General features: G+C 39.9%; 1 protein-coding gene across 1 annotated transcript in view; it reads right to left on the bottom strand.

The window, feature by feature from the left end:
* Positions 1-272: 272 nt before the first annotated feature.
* camkvl (CaM kinase-like vesicle-associated, like) overlaps positions 273-23,013 on the bottom strand; it is a 204,586-nt gene continuing 181,845 nt past the window's right edge. The window contains exons 5-11 of the mRNA XM_034172524.1: positions 10,443-10,581; positions 8,486-8,606; positions 7,801-7,876; positions 7,452-7,588; positions 6,837-6,915; positions 6,656-6,743; positions 273-2,889 (exon numbers count right to left, since the gene is read on the bottom strand). Of these exons, the coding sequence (XP_034028415.1) occupies positions 1,405-2,889; positions 6,656-6,743; positions 6,837-6,915; positions 7,452-7,588; positions 7,801-7,876; positions 8,486-8,606; positions 10,443-10,581 (2,125 nt within the window). The 3' untranslated portion in view covers positions 273-1,404. The remainder of the gene's footprint in view (positions 2,890-6,655; positions 6,744-6,836; positions 6,916-7,451; positions 7,589-7,800; positions 7,877-8,485; positions 8,607-10,442; positions 10,582-23,013) is intronic.

Below are 23,013 nucleotides of genomic sequence, written 5' to 3'. Positions count from 1 at the left end.
CCATCACACGCAGCAGCAGAAGCTCCGCACCACACACCAGCACCGCCCACTGAGGAAGCAGTTGCATCTCTCCCTCCACAGCAGCGCTCACAATCCGGCTTGTTTCTACCACTCAACGTTCGGAGCAACCGACTTAGTTTCTACAGTGTACAGTTGTGTCGATTTGCATGCAGTAGCTCAGTGTAGCTCAGTGCTTTCTGCATCCAGTGCTCTACGCAGAAAAAATTAGACTGAGTTTAAAAAACTGGCCAAAAGAACAACCCAACATCTCCCTTGATTCATGACTTTTATTGAAAGCCTTGCAAACAGAACACACTTTACATAAAGACAGAAGTAGAGCAGATGTCTAGACTTGGTCAGGACAACAACATGGAACCTCTTTTTTTTACTACATATATCCAAAAGCTGCATGAAATTTAGCAAGTGTTGCTGATTTGGTTATTTGTTTTTGCACATTTGAAGCTGAAAAGGAGAAAATAGACAGCACTGTCCAAAAAACAGTCCCAAGTGAACAAATACAAATCAGACAAAACGTGAAACAAACTTCTTGGAAAATATATATATATTGCATTTTTGTGATGTTTTCTAAAAAAAGAAAAAGAAAAAAGTGTTATTACAGAACCATCTCACATTTAATGTTTCCTCCTGCTTTTGCGGTGCATATCCTATAAGAAATGAAAACACAGATGTTGATGACGATGTTTAAACAGCCTACACAATATATAATAAAACCACATCCATGGAGGAAACCCTGTAAATTTGTTGCCTCAATTTTATGATCTGTACAACCGTGTGACACCCGCAGCCTTACTCTGGAATGGATAGCTACATAAAAATAAAGGAACGTAAAAGTAATGAAATGGGGTGATATGGTTTTTGAATAAGCGGCAGTATAAGCATAAAGAAATTTACAACAGTGTAGTCGAATAAAAATAAGAAACATCATGTGTGTATTTACAATTTGTAGGATACAACAACTCGTAACGCTTCCTTAGAAACTTAATCCCTGTCATTTATGGTGCCATGCTGTTCTAAATTGTGCAGAGTGAATATCTCTCAACCTATGTGGAGTGCTTGGCTATATGAGGAGCGTTGTGTGGTGAACGTTTTATGCATATAATCTGGATTTGGGATGCAAACAAAATTTTGAAATCTTTCTTCCTGAAACTGCCATAAGAGCTGCAGTAGACTCTTGCTCATTCATTCCAGCCATGACAAAACTCAATCACTTTGTACATTTAAAAAAAATTAAGTCAACTTTAATATCTCAGCATGATAACATACGCAAATCACAAATATTACATGGCTACCTTTCTACTTGAGATGGTGTGTGTGAAGTAATTTCGGACAGTTTTGGGTGAGCCGAGTCTTTCAACCTTCTGTATTGCACCATGAAAATCTGCTTCATAACCCCCCACCCATTCCAGCCCCGGGCGACTGGCTAGACCGAGCAGCGCCCTTCGGTCCACCCCTGTCCTCCTGCTCTCCTGCGGACTGGCTCGAGGCTTGTGTAGGTGGGGATGGTGGAGGATAAGCAGGTGGAGGGATAGTAAGGTGCGGTAGGGAAGGCAGCACAGGCCTGGGAGAGGTGGGAAGGGGTGGAGGAGTGGATGAGGTTGTGGTCGAGGAGTGGTGTGAGGAGCGTGCGCGGGGGGTGGCGGGTGATGCATGGGCGCTTCTGGCACGTGGCAGTTCAGGGGGGCAGTCACTGATTTGCTCTAGCAGTGAGGGCATGTCTCCCTCAATTCTCTCCAGCACAGCAGCCATCTGCTTCTCTATTTGCTCGATCACACTGTCCATTTGCCAGTCGCTTGTTGCGCTGCTTACGCTTCCTCCATGCTGTAGGCCAGTGCCATACATCCCTACACCTCCTCTGCTTGTATAGAGAGAGCTGTATGGACTCCCGTAGCTCCCTGCCACTCCCAGCCCTACAGCTCCAACATCTGGGTTGAATGATGTGGTGTGACGGCCTAAGCTGCCTGAGCTACCCACCGAATAACAAACATGTCCTGCTGTTGCACCTGCCCGAGATATTCTAGTCTCATTACTGTGTCTTTCTGTCCTCCTAGCATCACTGTCCACTGTAACCTCTGGACTGGGTTCATTTCTCAACTTCACTGCAGCTTCTACCGCTACTCCACCTGCAGTGACCACCCCTGGCGTGCCCAAGGCTACCACTGACCTCTCGGCCACTGACTCGGGTAATTGGGTCTGACACCAGCTTCCATCAGACTCATCCTTCTGGTCTCTCTGTGTGGTGAACCTCTTCTCAGATGAAAGTGATGCAGCAGCAGCGGCCGTGGTTGGAGGGCCGTGGAGAGTTGCAGCAATCTTATGCTTGCCACCGTCAGGCGAGTTGGATGTATGCTTTCTATCAACGTGATCACTCGAGGAACCATCTGACAGCTTGCAGGATTCAGGGGTCAGTGCAGAGGTTGGTTTGGATTCTGACACAGGTTTAGTTTGACTTAAATTAGCAGCTACTTTTTTTGTGCCATCAACTGTTTGTTTCTTTGCCCCAGCCTCAGCTCCCTCCTCTGTAAATTTCGAGAGTATTTTTGACTGGCTTTGCTGACAGAGAGACTCTTGAAGATGTGTTGGGGATGTTCCTACAGACTCATCGCGCTTATCTTCTACATTCATCACTCCTTTGTCCTGTTCTACACGTGCTGGTCTACATTCAACAGTTACCTCTAAAGACACATTACTTGGCATCACCCCTCCTTTACTAGCCTCTTTTTCTACCTGAGTCTCATCCTTAGTCTCCTGGGAAATACTCCTTCTTTTTCCTTCCCCTGCCTCTTCACCACTCTGTACCTCTGCCGAACTGTCAATCAATGCTTCTGAATTCTTCAGTCGTTGCATGAAGGTGGTGACACGGATCGCTTTCTGTAGAATATATGCACAAAGAAAAAGGAGAGGGTAGCAGGGGGGAAGAAAAAGGGATGCATGTTACCTTTTCCAACAAACACCAGTCACTTATTTCAATGGAAAAAAAAGTTGGTTAGAGCCAAGCCTTAGAAACAAGTATTATTTGAAACAACCTATAACGGCATCATACTAACTGCAGAGATGCAATTGTTGTGAACAATGCAGAAAGCCTAGGGCCTGTAATTCACTTCCAGGAGTTTATGACATGTTGCACCCTGGTTTAAATCAACCTCAAGGTTTATTTTCAACCTCTGAGAAAAAAAAACCCACCCTTGATTGTTTGCTGAGTGACAAAGGGAAATGCACTGCAAAATGTAAATCAGGTCTAAATATACAGACACCTTACCTGACTCCTTTTGCTCACAAAATGCTGAAGGAGTAGGGAAAATATGCAGGATCAGAAGTTGTTTCTAAACCAGGGCATTCATTCTCTGGAAGTGCAAAGCTGTCACCAACTGCAACACAGCTTGACTAAAGCTTCTCTGTAGCTCTAAGTATGAATGCAACATTGGGGTACAGTACGGGACATGAGCCAGGACTAACATAAGAGGAGTGGCATAGCCTTATCGCTGAAACAGATGCATTTTAACAGTCCACAGTGGCCTACGTGTGTAAAATTAGTTCTACAGTCAAGTCCATAAGTATTTGGACAGCAACAGACTTTTTATAATTTGTCTCCAGCTGAGTTGAAATTAAACAAACAAGATGTGCTTGTTGCGTAGATTTTTAACTTTAATACAAGGGATGGTACCATGCACAGTTTCTCCAGCCACACCCACAGAAATCTGTAACTCCTTCATGGTCTTCTAGGTGTCTTGATGGCTTTCCTCACTGGTCACTTTCTTGCACTGTCACTCAGTTTTTGAGAACTGCCTATTCCACGCAGATTTAACATAAATGCTATATAAATGGATGCATTTCTATAGGGTTTTACCATCCGATGCAGGTGCTCAAAGTACTTTACAATCATGCCTCACATTCAACCATTTGCACACCAGCCTAGTCTCAATTTTTTTCAGGATACCATCACAAAATACATTACATTTTCATGATGTAATACATTTTCATGATTTTCATCATTCGATCACTAATTTTAACCCTAACCACAATGCTCCCCCCAAATGTCACCCCAAATTTCATGATACCATCACGATTTTTTTGTGACGCCATCATGAAAATCTACTCAATTTCGTGGTGGTATCATGAACTAATAGATTAAATCACTTTCCGTGGTGCCATCAACAACTTGGTGTGAGATTGGGTTGCACCCACACAGGCTCATACACTGATGGCAGCATGCTGTTACGCAAGGCACCCACTGCACAGTGGGAGTAACTTGGTGATTAAGGACTTTGTCCAATGGACCTTACTGATTGTCCTGTCTGAAGTGGACCCTCATCAAGGATAATCTGGTCTCAAGCCCACCACTTTGACTTCTGGACCATCACCTTCTCACACATTACAATACGGTTTGTGTTTCTTAGTGGTTGTTGTAAATGAGAGTCAAGGATATAACTTGGAAATGTTCACATATCCATCCTCTGATTTGTTAAAATCACAGTGGCTATAAAAGTGAAGAATTATATTCAAAAATATTCCTTATATGTAGTTTGTCCAATTATTTATGGACTCCGAAAATGGATGTACATTGCATGCAAATGGATATCATTTCTAAGAATAAGAGAATAAGAATAAGAACTAGTGTGTTGCCCGTGGGGATCCACGGGCTCTTGATTGGGTCGTGTTTATAAAATAGGGAGCTGATATTTTTCAAGGGTGGTAACAAATTAAGTAATGAGTTGGAATGGCATGTCAGTTCAGAATGCTTTTAGAATCTTAGACCTCAACAGTTTTTAAGAAGAGGAACTCAACCCTTTTATTTCCTGTTAATTATGTCATTTTTAATGTTAATTTGCTGTTTTAATGTATTTCTAAATTGGTTAGGTTGTTGTTATCATATACACACTATTATTATCATCATTATTATCATTGCTGTTATTTTTATTTTATTATTACTTCTATTTTGTCATTTGATTTTTAAATGGACCACAATGGAAATAAGTGTTTTCACTTTCTTGTGTCGTCCATGTATTTTTAACGTATTTACAATTATATTATGTACGTACATTGAACTTAAAATCACTCACGCTTTTAATAAAAAGATGACTTACTGCTCCCCGCTGGAATGGCGTGAGTCCAGAAAGTAGTTAGCAGCACGCACGCACGCATGCACAGCTGCTGTAAGCAGGTGGTTTTAATTTGACAAACAAAGACAGTGGCTGAAGACATTTAAACCACTAAACATTTCACACATGGTACCAACATGAAATTTGTCACTCATGGTAATAGCAACATGAGACTTATCTAAGCCGGCTAAACAAACAGAGCTACAAAAACACAATAAATCAACAACACAAACAACACTGTTAAACTAACCATTAATAACAACATTTAAAACCTCAAAACACAGAACTCCCATGGTGCATTGCAGCACAGCATCCATTGTTTATTGGTGAGATAAAATGAATAATTTCTCAAAAAATATTTGTCCTATCAACTTTCTGTTTTCACAGAGTTTATCCTTGACCCAAAATACATAAGCATACGAAACAGCAAATGTCAGCTCTTCCTGGTTTTTGCGTGATTGAAGCCATACACATACGCACGCACGCACGCACGCTATCATAATGTAGATAAAAATAAGAAAAAACATTATTAATCCCGAAGGAAATTGTTTTGCCAGAGTACCTGCTTTTATTCAACCCCTTGAATTAAAGATGAAAGTCGACACTACAAGCACATCTTGATTGTTTAATTTCATCATGGTGGTGCACAAAGAGACAAAAACCTGTCCATATACTTATGAACCTGGCTGAATGTGTACCTTTCCATAATTACATGAATTTAAAAGCTACACAAGTAATAAGTACTCTCTTCCCATTTGCTAATGTATGTTTTATTTAAATCAATATGTATCTCATAGATGTGCAGCTGAGGAGTAAATCAGGAGTAGAGCAGGCCACTTTGAACTTCTCAGATTACTCCACTGAAGAAAAGAGGGACTGAGGGCATGGATCATTTCTGGGACAGGCAGAGTGACAGTGGCAGGATCAGAGCTTTTGAGTAGAGCTTCACCACTTGAAAACAAGATCATTACAACTGTCAACCTGATAAAAGAGGTTAAACTCAGTTTTTTTCATGACTGGTTTTATTTTAGAAATTCTTGAAAGTCATCTCGTTTGTTTTAAATTCAAGCTGTTATGCAGTAAATGGGAAATATTTTCTGTTATTACATCATGTGGGGCTGATTGTGAGTTTCTACCCATGCTCTGTCCTACCAATCTCCAAAACAATGAGCTACAATACCTTCAACTCCTGCGAATCACATGGAGAAAGAGAGAAGAAGGTTATAGCTGTTAGGCCAGCACAAGCATTTTAAATTTCTCCTTATTGGCCATTATCATTCACATGTATGACCACCACCAACATTTCTAAAATCCCTGGAGTTTTATTTACATTAATTTAAGAAGCACACCTCTGCAGAATAGTTGAGTAAAAATGACACAAGGTGCAAGTATGATGATAAATAAAAGAATTATCCCAACAATCATTTTCATTGATTTCAGTTGTTGGCCTGCACAGACTTCTCTCTGCTTAATCATCTTTATTGTCTTCAGTTTTGCTTACTGCTGCACAAAAACAGTGTATGAGAAAGAATTCATACCCGCCACTTGGCCTTAGCAAAGTTCTTTTCAAACTGGGCGCATACGCCATCCTTTAGGTTCTTCTCCGCCGCACCATTTCCAGCAATCCTACCATAAGCAACAACATACAGTACAACTACATGTGAACTCTAATTGCTTACAAAAGCATTTCTGTGATCATGATTGTGTGCACACAATTACCACTCATGCCAAAGTGCATCCTGCGCTGTGATTCTCAGCATCTGGTCCACCTCCATGAGTCGACAGACAAGCTCTTTTGCTAAAAGAGAAAGTGTGACATCATGTGTTAAGTATAAATTTAAGGGGTTTTAAAGTGTATGATTTGGAGATTGACCAAAAATATGCAACAAAACTGTCAGTGTTAAATGAACATGATAACGTGTCTAAATGTGTCCTCTTTTCATGGTCAAATGAACACTTAATGTTAAGGGAATTTCATAAGGTATGGTAAAATAAAAAGTACTCATAGGGCTCTAAGGCTGAAATAAAAATCAAAGTAAATGTATGAATCACAGCATTTTTTTTATTTATTTATTTGCATTTTCCTTAAGCCTTCAAACCTTTTCTGATTTTTAGTTGTAATTTTGTGCTGTTTGAGACAAAGTGTCTTATTTTGTCCATTTAATCATAATCATTTGATTAGAGACCACAAATAACAATAGCTTGTTTTTAGCATTTCCCATATTGTTTTGTAATCTGCCTCATGCACAGTGTGTGTGTAGGTTCCACGACAAGCATGCACAAGTAAATGATGGATAGACTGATGATAAATGTGATGTCTAATTCATAATGTACCTGCTGGTGAAATGTCATCCCAGTAGGGTGAGTCAAACTCAAAGTCACCAGCAACAATGCGGCAGAAGATGATGCGATTATGCAGATCTGTGTTTTCCTCCTCCGTCTCATCATAAAAAGGAGGATTTCCAGATAAACTGTAAGATAGAGCAAAAAAAAAAAAAAAAAAAAAGATACAGACAGATAAAGACAGCGTAGTATTTTGAATTTATACAAGTAACTCATTTAAATGCACTCAATTGTAAATTAAGCTATTAAATTATGCAGCTTCTAAATTTATATGTAATTCATTTAGCATTGTCTTGCAAGACTGCATTCAGAATTTGGAGAATTACTGTTTCTAACTCACAGTATGTATGTAATGACACCCACAGCCCAGCAGTCCACTGGGCGGCCATATCTGTGACGGGCCACCACTTCAGGAGCTACGGCAAAGACAGGGAGGGAGATATCAGAACAGATTTTCATCTCTTAACCGGATTAAAATTCTGTACTTCATTCTCTTCTCATTTCTTTCCTGTCGGCGCCTCAGCTTCATTTCTTTATTTATACACTCAGTTGCTCAGTTCAGCATTTTGAATAAGTACCCTGGTCTTTCACTGAATAGAACTCAATCAAAGCACAGTGCTGGACTCCCAAGTCGCTCTCACATAAATGTCAGAGAGCGAGATAATTGGAATGGTACTACATTTTTGGTCAGAATTTTATATGCATTCATCATTGACATGAATGTCAAGGCAAGACTGGGCTCTCAATGATTTCTTGGAACTGATCTTTTTCTGGAACCAAATGACTGTACAACCAACAGCTTTAAAATAAATTAGTGTGTGTGAGTTAACCTGAGTTAACACACTACAGTGTGTGAGTGAGGATGTTTTAAATTCCCTATTTCTTTTACTGGGAAGATTCCAGTTATCCTATAATTATTTATCATCTTCAAATGCGGAGCATTGCACACCAAACATATGCTCAGTTTATGTTCACAAGATGTGGTAACAATAAAAGATACAGAAAAACTTGTAGCTCTAATTTACCAAGATATTCTGGTGTTCCACAGGGCTCTGTGATGGGTCCATTCTCAAATCTGGACAGGTAGAAATCTCGCAGAACTACTTTATTATGGTTGTTTTCTGTGTAGTACATCAGGTTTTCCAGCTGAGGAAAAAGAAATCATAGATATTGAAAAATATTGTCAAACACACATACATCTGTGAACATTAATGAATACACAGCTCATACTGATATAAATGTTTTTCATTTTGCATGTCCTTGTTGTTTTGGCCGATTTGGGTTGACATAACAGTGACATGCCATACACAACAACCAGGTCCTGGCCATTTTGCTGACAATGGCTCAAATAAAACATAAATGTATGAGTATAGAGTTGCCTATATTGGTTGTAAACAAGGTAAAAATGTAATTTCAGGATTGGGAAAGCCTACCTGATGATGATGCTAACTGCAGATACTGTATGTTGGAAAACTGACAGCAACAGAATCTGTTATCCTTACCAAATGGCCTGACCTTCAATGGACAGAAGACTGCAAAATGCCTTAACACAATGTTATGCCAGTGTCAATGACATGTGTATTTTGTATACCATATTTAACGGAATCACCACCCTTAATGTTTAAATTACTACCACTGTGATTGTAGTGACATAGTGTATATGCTGAATTCAACTGTCTTCCAAGACTTCATACAAATGAAAATATAGCACCTTAATCTATGAAATGTGTCCCTCACATAGGCTCCCACCATTTAACTACTGTTGCCCATCTGTAGTATTTTTCTTCTGTCTTTGCCATTTTTAGGGAATTTGCTGAAAATGCTCACTGAAAAATTCAGGTACACAAATACTCTGATTTGGATAGCCACAGGCCGGAAATGATAACCATTTTTGGTACTGGTTTTACTATTCACCTTAGCTGCAAGCTTGATAAAAAAGGGATTAATTTATATTTTGTATTAGTTATCATGGGTATATGTATATTTCTCTATACATATGTATACATTTTTTTAAATTTTTTTGGTTAAAGGGGTGGATAAACTTTTGCTTCTGCCTGCAACCTTTCGGGCACATGGGTGTGTTGTTGGATTGTTTTCTTTGTGAGTTTTCTTTATTTTTGGTCTGTGTGTGCCGAATAAATTCATTCATTCATTCATTCATTCATTCATTCATTCATTCATTCATTGTCATATAATTTCATACAAAGACCAGTTTCTATCCAAACAACTGAAGTATTTCATTCAAAACAATGTTGACATCTTGCAATGTGAATGTAAGAAAATAAATTACATACATAAATTAAATTTTATTTATGTGATAAAAATTTGGGCTCAATGGACTACTAGGTGGGTTTCTAGATTGTTGCACAACTATTTTTTTGCAGATGGAAAGACCAGCATAATAATTGGGACAGTTGGACTGAATTCAATTTCATCCACTGGATCAACAAATCCAAACAGAATTATTTGCAGAATGGTATCATTTTCCACCAGCAGGGGGAGGCTGAAGTCTGAACAACAGCCCTAAAGGACCAAGAGTGTGCATGTGTTAGTAGATTGTAGTCAATTATAAAGACTATCTATCTATCTATCTATCTATCTATCTATCTATCTATCTATCTATCTATCTATCTATCTATCTATCTATCTATCTATCTATCTATCTATCTATCTATCTATCTATCTATCTATCTATCTATCTATCTATCTATCTATCTATCTATCTATCTATCTATCTATCTATCTATCTATCTATCTATCTATCTATCTATCTATCTATATAAAAGATGAATGTTGCTTTCTGGTCTGCAATGCTGATGAGGGACACTCCCACTTTAAATCTGTTTGTTGCATTTTTCTCATTGTATTATTTTTTAGTTGTTTCAACAGATGCTGTATGGCTTTTTTTAATTGTTGCAGCAGCTAACACATATGGTGCAGATGGCATAAATGTAGTGGTTAAGAGAGAAAGAGATGGTGTACCTTCAGGTTTCTGTGAACTATGTTGAGGGAGTGCAGGTACGCCACAGCCTCCAGCACTTGTCTGATGACATTGGAAGCATCTCTCTCTGTGTAATTGCCTTGGTCCAGAATCCAGTCAAATACATCTCCTCCTGTGGCACTGCAGGCATTCACACAAGCAAACAAAGCACAAACACACGCCTTCAAATATTAATGCATGTACAACTACACTGTTGAAAGCGTACTTCTACCTATGCCCCAAATACTTCAATTTCTATCTAAAACAAAACAGCAATAAAAGTTTATTTCCTGGTTCTACCCCTTGCAGTTCAACCCCAAATATGTTGTGGTGACTATTATAGGTTATGCACAAAAACATGCTCATGTTCACGCTGTCGGAAGTTGACATCTCCAAGTTGGTATTTTCGACGTCCGATCTGAATGCATTCCAGTGCAATTGCTCTGGAAAAGGACACTGAGCGCCTTTTCTGTGATATTTTCATCTGCCATTTTGGGAAGAGGGACTGTGATGTGTTTGTGGCCCACCACCATACTGACAACACCACCAAGGTCTACAGTCTGTACCTGTCAGATACGTTTATTTCATTTAATTTATATTTGTCCCTTTGAGATTGAGATCTCTTTTGCAAGAGAGACCTGGACAATTATAAAGTTTCCAATTTACCTAAACTGCATGTCTTTAAATGTGGGAGGAGCATTCAGGAACATTCAAACACTACATACAAGTAAAAATGGACGAAAAGGTAACTCTGCTCAAAGCACACTGTGTGAGGTCAGATCGGTGACCTCTGTCTACACGTATCCTGCCTGGGTTTCTGACTTGGAATTTGGACTTGAATGGCTTTCCATTCTGCTTCTGTGCCTGTTGCTTTAAATGAAAAAGTGCTGCTACTGGCCGCGTCTTCTTCTTCTTAGAGAAGAAGGCGCGGAGAAGAGAAGGAGGCATCTTTCACAACTTTCACCCAAACCCTAGAAGTGATCAGTGCCAAACAATGTTGTTTCTGTGAAGGATCTCAGTTATCCAGGTGGTTTCCATAGTAGAGTAGTTTGAATCTTGGACTGGACTGGGTTGCTTGATGCGAGGACGTTTCGCTTCTAATCACAGAAGCTTCCTCAGCTAAAATTCTTCCTCTGGTAGTCTGACTTCTGTCTTGACTCTTGTAGAGAAGAATAACAGAAGCCAGCAAAAGCTGGAGTTTTAAACCTAACCAGACCCCTCCTACCGAGAGGCAGACTGCTCTTGTCTAGTGACTAACAATTGCTCTATTTAGCATGTATTTTGCTCTAGTCTAGTTCCTCTTGCTTGATTTTAACCCGTGTCATCGACATATTGGAACCAGTGACTGGGAGAGATGCCTGTGAACAATGCCAAGGCTCTCTTCTCCACTAGCTAGCTCCATGTACAGATTGGCCACAATGGGGGATACCGGACACCCCATCGCACAACCATGGATTTGCCTGTACAGAAAGCCCTCACAGTATGTGGGTACCCACGATGGTCCCTGGATAAAGTGCAGAAGTCCCAAAGAACCAAGAGACCAGACAGACAGGAGACAGAGCCAAGAAGAAGAGGAGTGTCTCTCCCTTATTTAGGAGGAGTAGGGGAAAAACTAGAGGATCTTCAGACAGCACAAAATCCCAGTTTACTTTAAACCTGTTAACACCTTGAGACAGAAATTAGTTCACCTTAACGACAGGATCCCTAATTACAAACAGAGCAATGTAGTGTATTCTATCAGATGTCAGGAAAACCGTAACGAACACTACATAGGTGAGACTAAGCAGCCGGTGCGTAAAAGGCTATACCAGTACCGCAGAGAGGGCACCGGTGGACCTCAGTCTGCAGTTCATCTCCACCTTAAAGACACTAACCACACATCTGAGGACAAGGAAGTTAAAATCTTAGCCTGAGAAAAGAAATGGTTTGAGAGGGGAGTAAAGGAAGCATTGTATGTGAAACAGTTGAAACCCAGCCTTAACCGGGGAGGGGGTCTGCGACAATGGGGTACGGTCAAGGCAGTTCCAATCTTTTGTTCATGGTAATGAGTCATTCACGTCATCAGGAGAGTCGTCAGTCCCATCGTTTCGTAGGACAGCTGCCCTGTCATTAGGAGGGTTCTAACTAGAGCACAATAGGTGCTAATTAGAGCAATTGTTAGTCACTAGCCAATAGCAGTCTGCCTCTCGGTAGGAGGGGTTTGGTTAGGTTTAAAACTCCAGCTTTTGCTGGCTTCTGTTATTCTTCTCTACAAGAGTCAAGACAGAAATCAGACTACCCGAGCAAGAATTTTAGCTGAGGAAGCTTTTGTGATTAGAAGCAAAACGTCCTCGCATCAAGCAACCCAGTCCAGTCGAAGATTCAAGCTTCTCTTTTATAATAATGTTGTTGTTCTTTTCTAAAATTGTGCATGCAGTAGTCAGTGTTTTATTTGTATTTTTTTTTGCTGCTGGTAAAAAAGGCCGTGTCATGGCAGGAGTGAACACGTGATATAAATCTATCTATAAAGTAAGAAGTGTCTGTGTGTGAGTATGTGGCTTACATATCCCTCTATTTGTCAGATCGGCCTCAGCTTTCAGATATGGATTGAGCATGGCCAGCCCAGTCTCACGTTTTTTTTTTCGTGCTCCCGTGACGAAATGAGTCAAATTTTCATGACAGGCTTTTTTTAAACTCACTATTACGAACCCTACTACTACCCCCAACCCTAACCATAACCACCCCGACCCACCTGCTTCACTTTTAATTTTGTGCAGCCATCACGGAATGAATTAGAATGAATTCATGCTGCTGGGATGAAAATGAGGTGCTTTTCATCACAATATCATGAACCAAGAGATTAATGTATATTTCGTGTTGCTGAATCATGACTTGCCTTGAGACTGGGTTGAGCATGGCATGATGATATGCATCCTTTATTATGAAAATTTTGGGAATTAATTTTCAAAGCCTTTATTTTGAAACCTTAATTTTGATTAACATTTGTACTTCCAAGATGGCATGGCTCGCAGATGTTACTGGTCACAAAGTTAAACAACATCAGATACTTGTCAGGACTGGTGGTGGCTTGACATAGGAATCGGTAGGAGACCAATGCAAACTCTCAGGCATGGTTGGTTTTGATGAATAAAAGGCTTTATCGTGTAACCAAGCAGTAGATTCAGTACACAGGTAGTCAGATATATAGGCAGAGTTATCAGACATGGTGCAGGCTGGGTCATAGTCCAGAAACGGGAAAAGTTCATACAAGCAGTGCCACGGAGCAATACAGGCAAAACAGAGGCAGAGTCAAAAACAGGTTGAGTTCAAGGTAATGGCGAGGCGGAAGTTGGAGTACACAACAAGGTCACAAAACACACAAGAGCAAACAGGACGAGAACAAGAGGCGAGAGAGTGAACAAAGTCAACAATTGGGCAGTGAGCTGTGGAACTGTGAGGGTTTAAATAAGGAGCAAACTAATCAAGTAGATGTGAAGCAAGTGTGTGGAAGGTTCTGGAAAGAGGTGTGACCTTGTGACACAAAGAAGAGGGAAGAAAGGCAAGAGAATGCAGGAGGGCAAAACAAAGCCCTGCAAAGCAAGAAAAGTAAATGACAGAAAAACTAACTCAATAACGTGACGTGTTCCAGACAAACAATAATGCGTGGACAAAACAAAAGGGGCAGAACGAAGAAATACTGTGACTAGTCAAAACAGGGGAAAGAACATGAGATCTAATAATAAACCAAACTAGGACAGAGTTGAAACTGGCTGAGACATAAAAGAGAATAAAAACAATGATGATGACAAAACAAACTACTGGTATAACAGAAACTAAACAAACCCGGTGACTATAGAATTATGCAATAAATAAAACAAGATAACTGAAGAGCAGAAAATGCAATACATAACAAATGGAACATAATCTGAAGAGCAACACCAAAGATAAATAATAGCAAAAATCTATGACTAAGCATCATACAATAATTGTGATAAACAAAACTAAACTAAGACTAAAGTTACTTAAAGGACCCAGAGTGAAATAATACAATAACCAGCTACAAAATAGATGATAACCAAAGAATGAACCAGTGACGAAAGTGCAAAACAAAGAAAAGCAATAAACAGAACCAAACTGAGATTTATATGAGAAAATATACACATATGAAAACTAAAACCAGAAAACCATAGAGGACACAGAGCTGAAAATCTGGACCTAAACCGAGTCGGGGCCAGGCATGACAATACTTCATGTTACTCGCACCATTTCACAATAAAACATTTAATGCCAGCATCCCAGCAAATACGTTTACTGTGAAACACATGCTGTCAGTGTTCCTTGCGACTGAGTTTAACTTGACAACACTGAGGAGATGGTAAGTAAAATCCATTTGTAGAATGTTTCAGTAAACACGTAAGCTGAATAAAATCTTATATTTGCGGTGAGTTTGTTTAAATAAACTGTGTTCAGGAGGTGGAGTACTGTGTTTCAAATACCGGTATTCTAAATGTTCTGTTAAATTTAGTGTAAGTCTCTTCCAATAACCTGTTTCATAGGAATCCTTTTACTGTCATATAATTGATAATAAAACTGATTTTTAAAAAAAAATATTAAATACTATATTCAATTAATAGTATAATATAACATATCAATCAAAAAACATAGACCCAAATTACATAAAATATGCTTATTATCAACTCAGTCCTTTATGATGAAGTTTTGGGGATTTATTTTCAAAGATTTTATTTGGCACCACCCCCAACACAAACACACACTAATAATGTCAGTATCCTTGTATTCTTCTTCTTCAAGCTTCAAAACTTAATTCAACAACTAATATTGTGTTTTATATAATGGCTGAGTGGATCCTTGTCCTTTCATTGGTGCTTTGTACAACCCCAATTCCAATGAAGTTGGGATGTTGTGTAAAATGTAAATAAAAACAGAATACAATGATTTGCAACTCCTCTTCAACCTATATTCAATTGAATACACCACAAAGACAAGATATTTAATGTTCAAACTGATAAACTTTATTGTTTTTGTGCAAATATTTGCTCATTTTGAAATGGATGCCTGCAGCACTCCTTCTAACAACCTTCTAACAACACTCACAACACTCAATTCTTTCCCATTCTTGCTTGATGTAAGACTTAGGTTGTTCAACAGTCCGGGGTATCTGTTGTCATATTTTACGCTTCTTAATCGCCACACATTTTCAATGGGCAACAGATCTGGACTGCAGGCAGGCCAGTCTAGTACCCACACTCTTTTACTATGAAGATACGCTGTTGTGCAGAATGTGGCTTGGCATTGTCTTTCTGAAATAAGCAGGGACGTCCCTGAAAAAGACGTTGCTTGGATGGCAGCATGTGATGCTCCAAAACCTGGATGTATCTTTCAGCACTGATGGTGCCATCACAGATGTGTAAGTTGCCCATGCCATGGGCACTAACACACCCCCATACCATCACAGATGCTGGCTTTTGAACTTTGCGCTGGTTACAATCTGAATGGTCTTTTTCCTCTTGTCCGGAGGACATGACATCCATGATTTCCAAAAACAATTTGAAATGTGGACTCATCAGACCACAGCACACTTTTCCACTTTGCGCCTGTCCATTTCAAATGAGCTCGGGCCCAGAGAAGGCGGTGGTGTTTCTGGATGTTGTTGATGTATGGCTTTCATTTTGCATGGTAGAGTTTTAACTTGCATTTGTAAATGTAGTGATGAACTGTGTTAACTGACAATGACTTTCTGAAGTGTCCCCGAGCCCACACAGTAAAATCCTTTACACAATGATGTCAGTTTTTAATCCAGTGCCACCTGAGGGATCGGTGTTGGTTTTCAGCTTTGCCGCTTACGTGTAGAAAGTTCTCCAGATTCTCTGAATCTTTTGATTATATTATGGACTGTAGACGATGGAATCCCTAAATTCCTTGCAACTGAACATTGAGAAACATTGTTCTTAAACTGTTGGACTATTTTTTCATGCAGTTGTTCACAAAGTGGTGATCCTCGCCCCATATTTGCTTGTGAACGGCTGAGCCCTTTGGGGATGCTCCTGTTATACCCAATCATGACACTCACCTGTTTCCAAACAGGTGTTCTTTGAGCATTCTTTGAGGATTCATCAACTTTCCCAGTCTTTTCTTGCCCCGTCCCAACTTTTTTGAAATGTGTTGCAGGCATCCATTTCAAAGTGAACAAATATTTGCACAAAAACAATAAAGTTTATCAGTTTGAACATTAAATATCTTGTCTTTGTGGTGGATTCAATTGAATATAGGTTGAAGAGAATTTGCAAATCACTGTATTCTGTTTTTATTTACATTTTACACAACATCCCAATTTCACTGGAATTGGGGTTGTATGTCACATGACATGGATTAATTCATCCCATTTGTGTTGCATTGCATTTTGAGTGCAGCTTGGTTCCATTTAGAGTGCAAATTTGGTTCCATACGTTTGGTACCATTGCACTCTGCATGTGCACACACATGCACACATACATGTACACATGCATGTTGTGCATGCGCGCACGCACATGCTCATGCATGCACACGCACCCACACATGCACACGCATGCACACACAAAACAAGTCCACTGTGCTGTCTAATTTCTGACAGCTGTACTAATTTCTGATGTGATTTTTTTTTCTGCTGCACTGAGAATGTACAGTCTTTTTTTGGTAGTACACGCATGCAAAAACACCGATCCGGTTGCGTGTGTGTGCGCGCGCGTGCAGGGGACAACGGCACAATGATTTGATTAAGCTAACTGACGCTGCTAATTCTTGTAACACACACACGTGCGCACACACACACACACACACACACACACACACACACACACACACACACACACACACACACACACACACACACACACACACACACACACACACACACACACACACACACACTATCCACTCCACTGTAAGCCATCTTGATGCATGAAGAACTCTTCAGATGACAGGCTGATGTGATTTTTGGCTGCACTGAGGAACTACACAAAGTCTTTTTTTATGGAAGTCCGAAGTCAGTGCACAGCATCACTGGACTACACGTTACAATTTAGACTTTAGCAGCAGTGGAACGCCAAAATGTAAGTCCCTTTTCTGTTGTTTCTAAATTAATAAAATGTCAAATGACAAGAATCTATTTTAGCTGTTATATAAAACAAATATTGAATGTTTTTACATTCTTTCAATGGAACTAATATTTAATTTGGTGAAAGCTGGAACATACCATTCAATGAGGCAAAGCCGAGTTGAATGGTATGTTCCAGCTTTCACCTCATGAAATATTTGTACCATTGAACTCATAAACATTCATTATTTGTATATCATTTGAATTTAAGAAAGCATGGAATTAGTTTGTGGTTATCTTTACAAAACACACTAAGGAACATTACCTTAGTTAATGATAATAACCTTGAACAGTGTGAAGTTAATCATTAAATGACCAAAACCAAATGTATTGACTAATATCTTTCTTTGTTCAACATCATTTTCATCATTACAGGGAAAATTCTTGGGACACAGACTTTGAACAAGTTCAAAGATGGCTAACCTTGACCTAGTTTAAGAGGTATTTTAAGAGGTTAAAAAGTCACATTCTGTTTGAATCTGTTCAGTTTAGTTTTTAAGTGGCGGGGTGACAGCCAATCAGAGTAGAGCTGTACCGTGATGTCACAGTCTGGTTGCTAGCTGCAAACTCAGTTTTATTTGTGTGTTACTATATCCTCTTTGTCATAGATTAAGTAAAAGCGAGTGAGAAATGAACGCTTCTAAAACTGAAAACGCTGTTTTTATAATCTAATAATACCTCTAAAGTATTTTAAAAGACATTTAGCAGATGTGAGCGTGCACGCTAATGCCCGCTAACTCAAAGCTAACTTACGGTCTTTTCAAAAGCTCATGTTCACATATTATGTAAAAGCCAGCGACAAATAAACACTGAAACCGAAAACGCTGCTTTTGGAACCTAATAATTAAACAACTGCAAAGTATAAAGAATGCAATGCTCATACAGCCGAGGGTATTTTAGCAGTGTGTCATTGTGTTATTTTAATTTGATATCATGTGCCAACACCAAGCTGCATCTTGTTCTTTATTTTTTTAATGAAAGACGTACGCGCAAATTCGCCGAGTCGTTCCGTGACGACTCGGCAAATCTGTGTGCGCCGCGACAGGAAAAACACCTCCGTGTTGAAAACCATTCAGGCGGCTTTTAATGGCTTTCAACAAGTGAGTAACTGAGAAATTGTTTAACAGCTTGGGCATGTTCCAACTTGCCCGTTAAGATTTCCAACGGAGGTGTTTTTCCTGCCGCGACCCCCCGCGGTCGGGTCCAGCCCGACATGCGACTCTGCCCGCACGTTCTTTCATTACAAAATGACCGTTAACAATGGAATGTCCGAATAAACTCCTCATGCCGACTTCTTCTGAAAGTTCTCTGTTCTCTGACGACTTACTGCGTCAACAGAGCCTGAAATGTGGAAGTTTTCAACTTGAAACGGCGAGACGCTGCCGCCTCGAAGCGCAGATCGCCGTCAGGCGCCGTGGACCGTCCTTAAAGCGACACTACCAGACCAAAATCTCTCATCAGCCGTTAAAATTTTTACCGAAAACCAGCTGAATTTATTGAATGGTGTCCACTCAGTTGTGCCTTACAGTTTTGAAAAAATTTTTATCAAACAAAGCAACAGTCTCTGAGCCATTCCTAAACAATGAAAAAAATCGACGAGCGGGTGGACGACTCCTCACTCAAAGACTGCCCACAGGCGAATGACGTAACCGACAGGCGTGAAAAAACTCTCGCATGCCCACGAGGGTTCAAGCATGTCTGATGTAATCACACATGATTCAAATCCATATGGTTTTTGAAAAAAATAATAAGGTCGGATACTTTTCTAATAGACCTCGTACGTGTATTTATTTGTGCACTTCTGTGAACAGTGTGCAATGTGCAAGCATATGCCAATCAAAACAAACTACGGAGACTGCCGAAAACAAAGTGCTCGTTAGCACTCATTTTCCCGAGTGTTTCTGACAGAGTTTACGTCACTCTGAGCAAATGTCCCAGCACGCTGTTGACTGGAATGTAGACAAACTGCGACACACGCTCATGTGCGATACACACGCACGCCACATGTGTTCAGTGGTGGTGGGCACAGATAACCAAAAAATGAACTTCAATAACAGATAATCAGATAACTGAAAAGTTATCTTTGATAAAGATAAAACGATAAACCACCCAAAAATGTATCGGAAGTTACAGATAAATGATAACCGATAAATTCCAGTATTGTCTCTGGTACATTTGCAACTACTAACAAGCTGAATTTGAGTTTTAACACCACGATCGCTTCTGGTAGCATCAAAAGCAACAACAGACCCAAACAATGAGTCCAGACTTCTGTCTTTGAACATCTTGCCCCCTGCTGGAAGCTCTTGTTTACTACAAGGCTTCCAGCACAGAAGAGAGGAACCACAAAGCTCAGCTCTCTACCCAATCACAATGCTCCCGTCAGGCGGAGGCCTTGGAAAATAAAGCAATGCTGAGTTATGGTTTGGTGTATAAATAAAATGAATACTGATAGAATAACTCCATTAATGTCAATTCTGTCATTTGTACAAATTTAAAATATAACATATATCTTTTAATGTTGAATAATGCACTAATTCTGAAGTTTTGTAACAAACACAGACAGATCGCAAAGGATTCTGGGTAAAATGTGCTTCTGCTAAACACTGATTGGTTGAGTCATTCATTATGTAAACCAACACGTTAATGTGACGTGTGTCGTGTATGGTGTTTACAGATAAATGTGCTTTTGTAAAATATTCCATTTTTTATTTGTAAAAACAGACATTTTTACAGAGTCCTGGAAGTGTCATCGCAAAATGTTCTGCATGTGGAGAAAATGTGCGCTCATTTTATTATATTGTGGGCACGTTTTATTATATTGTGCGCACATTTTATGATGTTGTGCACACATTTTATTATATTGTGAACACGTTTTATTATATTGTGCGCATGTTTTATGATATTGTGCGCACGTTTTAAGCATTGTTTGAGTAATACAAGGGCACAATCTACTTAAACGTGGCCACAATTTGTAAAACATGCACTCAATATTGTCTTGACACATAAATGTTGGCTATTAGCCAACAAACCAGGAGACAGTGTAATAAATTTCCCCATTTGAAATGGATCTGGTCAGAGTGTATCATCATGGTTTGGGCGCACAAGGACATATAGAGAACTCCAGCTGCCCAACATGGCATCATCTGGAGTTTAAGCACATTAAAAAGGATGCTGAGGGTGAAGCGTCTCCCCGTTGTGAGGATGACAATTTAGATCATATTATTATGAAGTTCATGTTGAATGAAAGGAAAAACGTGCGCACGTTTTATTAATTTGAGGGCTCAATTAAAGGAAAACATGCACAAGAATTATCATGGCTAGGAAAATGTGCACGTTTTATTAATTTGAGAGCATGTTTTATTAATTTGTGGGCTCAATTAAAGGAAAATGTGCCCACAAATTATCATGGCCAGAAAAAAATATCACTTTAAGTGACCTCTCCCGGGTTCCGTACTCCCATCGAGAGTTTTTGTACGTTTGAAAAAAAAACTTCTGTTTACGTTTTGCTTCTGGAAACACAAGTCTGGCGTGTGGTTTTTGAACGTACAATGTGTGTGAGAACATAAATCGTGCGCTCTGAACTTTTATACCGTGTGGTTCTGTGGTACATTTTGAGCTGTAGCCGAGTACAGTGATTGAAAATATATCAGCCCAACTTCAGGGCCAATACTGCCATGAACACTACTGGCCAGTAGATGGCAGTAGAGACCTTGAAAACTTGCCAAAACAAAATTCCAGATAATCCGTGTCTGCTACATTTAAGATGCGTGGAATTTAACAAACGCAAATACAATAACAACGTCTATAAACCCAGAGAATATATTCACGAGAGTTTTAGGCACTAGAGTTTCATGCTGTTGTCCGTGGAGCCTGATCAGAGTGTTTCAAATCCATTTCTCCTGTCGTGAACGTACTGAGATTACCCCATCCTACCCATAATGCACTGCTTGGCACAGCATATATCCACACTAAAACCTTAAAAATGAGCGCATTACTTTAAAACTAAAACATATATCTGATATTTTCACTTTATAAAACTTCAGACATGACATTAATTTAAATAACTTGTCCGAAATTAGTTTGGTTAAAAGTTGAACCATAAGTTAAAAATGTATGCCTCTGGATGACTTGGGTGATATTGCCCTTATATTTGTTATGTGTCGGACGCAGCTCGGAGAACCGACCAGCGTTTGAAGGACCCAGTATGAAATAAGCAGAGCACGGTACAAAGGCTAACTGAATTTAATACATAACAGTGATACATAAAAATACAAAAAGTGCGGTCTGGCGTGGTGCGCTCCCAGCAGCGCTAACGGTCCGGAGCCAGAAGCTGTTCGGACTCAAGGACCCCGCCGACACCCCCCAGGTGGCCGCAACAAACCGAGTCTGTGAAAGAAGGAACCATTATGTGAGTCCACACTCTACACACAGAGAGAACACTTAAAGGTGTACAAACAGCAAACACTTCCTGGCTTGATTACTAATCAACTTCCCAACCTGCAGGCATGGAACATCCAGTTCACAAAACTCCACTGCAGTGGAAGTCGATACATGACTAACATACAGCTCAATATAATAAGGTGTGAGGGACACCACATTTACTGACTGTATAAATGTTAGTCACAAAATCTAACGTACCTCAGGAAGTGTGCTGACGAGCGTGAGACCTCACCCCCTCCTCTTTCACAGACCGTGCATCAAACCTGGACGTTCTCTGCATCCATTGATGATGAGATGGCTCCCGAGACGACGATCTCACCCGTCTGGTCACAAGGTCGAGTCTCTGGCAAATACACACTGTGCACTCCAGTCTTAAATGCCACCATGTTCCAATCCATGCAGATGCACCACAGCTGTGAGTCCTGATGAGCCGCAGGTGATCAGCCTCAGGTGATCAGGGTGAGGTCCTGATAAACTCAGCAACACAGCCACTCAGTTCCAAATGCAAACCACCTGGAAGGAGAAGCAAAGGACAGAAACAAAAAGGCAGCCAGGCCCCCCCAGCCATATAACAATATTAGTATGGGGCTAAAAGAATTGAGTTTTTTTTTTTGGGACCAGTTCTTCTTTGTCTGCAGAGGATAGAGTGGTTTCTTCTTGAAGCAGCTCTTCTCTGTTTTGCAGAGGATAGAACTACACATCAGCTACGAAACATTTAACAGATAGGTGTTCAACTGATTTTAAATTTTATAAATGTTTGTAGCTGTTCAGCTTTATTTACCACGTTATCGGTCTAAAAATTATCGGACAAAAATTTATGGCAAGATAATTAGTCCGATAATGGTCTTAAAGTTATCTAAAAAGATAATCCGATAATGAAGACATTATCTTCGGATTATCGGAACTGTCCCCACCACTGCATGTGTTGAGAGCAAAGCCAGCACTCTGGTATGCCACATGTGTGTTGTTTGTCAACACCTCAGACGTGGGGGCATGTA

The sequence above is a fragment of the Thalassophryne amazonica genome, chromosome 6 (genome assembly GCF_902500255.1).
Source record: "Thalassophryne amazonica chromosome 6, fThaAma1.1, whole genome shotgun sequence".
NCBI lineage: Eukaryota > Metazoa > Chordata > Actinopteri > Batrachoidiformes > Batrachoididae > Thalassophryne > Thalassophryne amazonica.
Note: the sequence above shows the minus strand (reverse complement) of the source record. Positions and strands in the feature narration are given on the sequence as shown.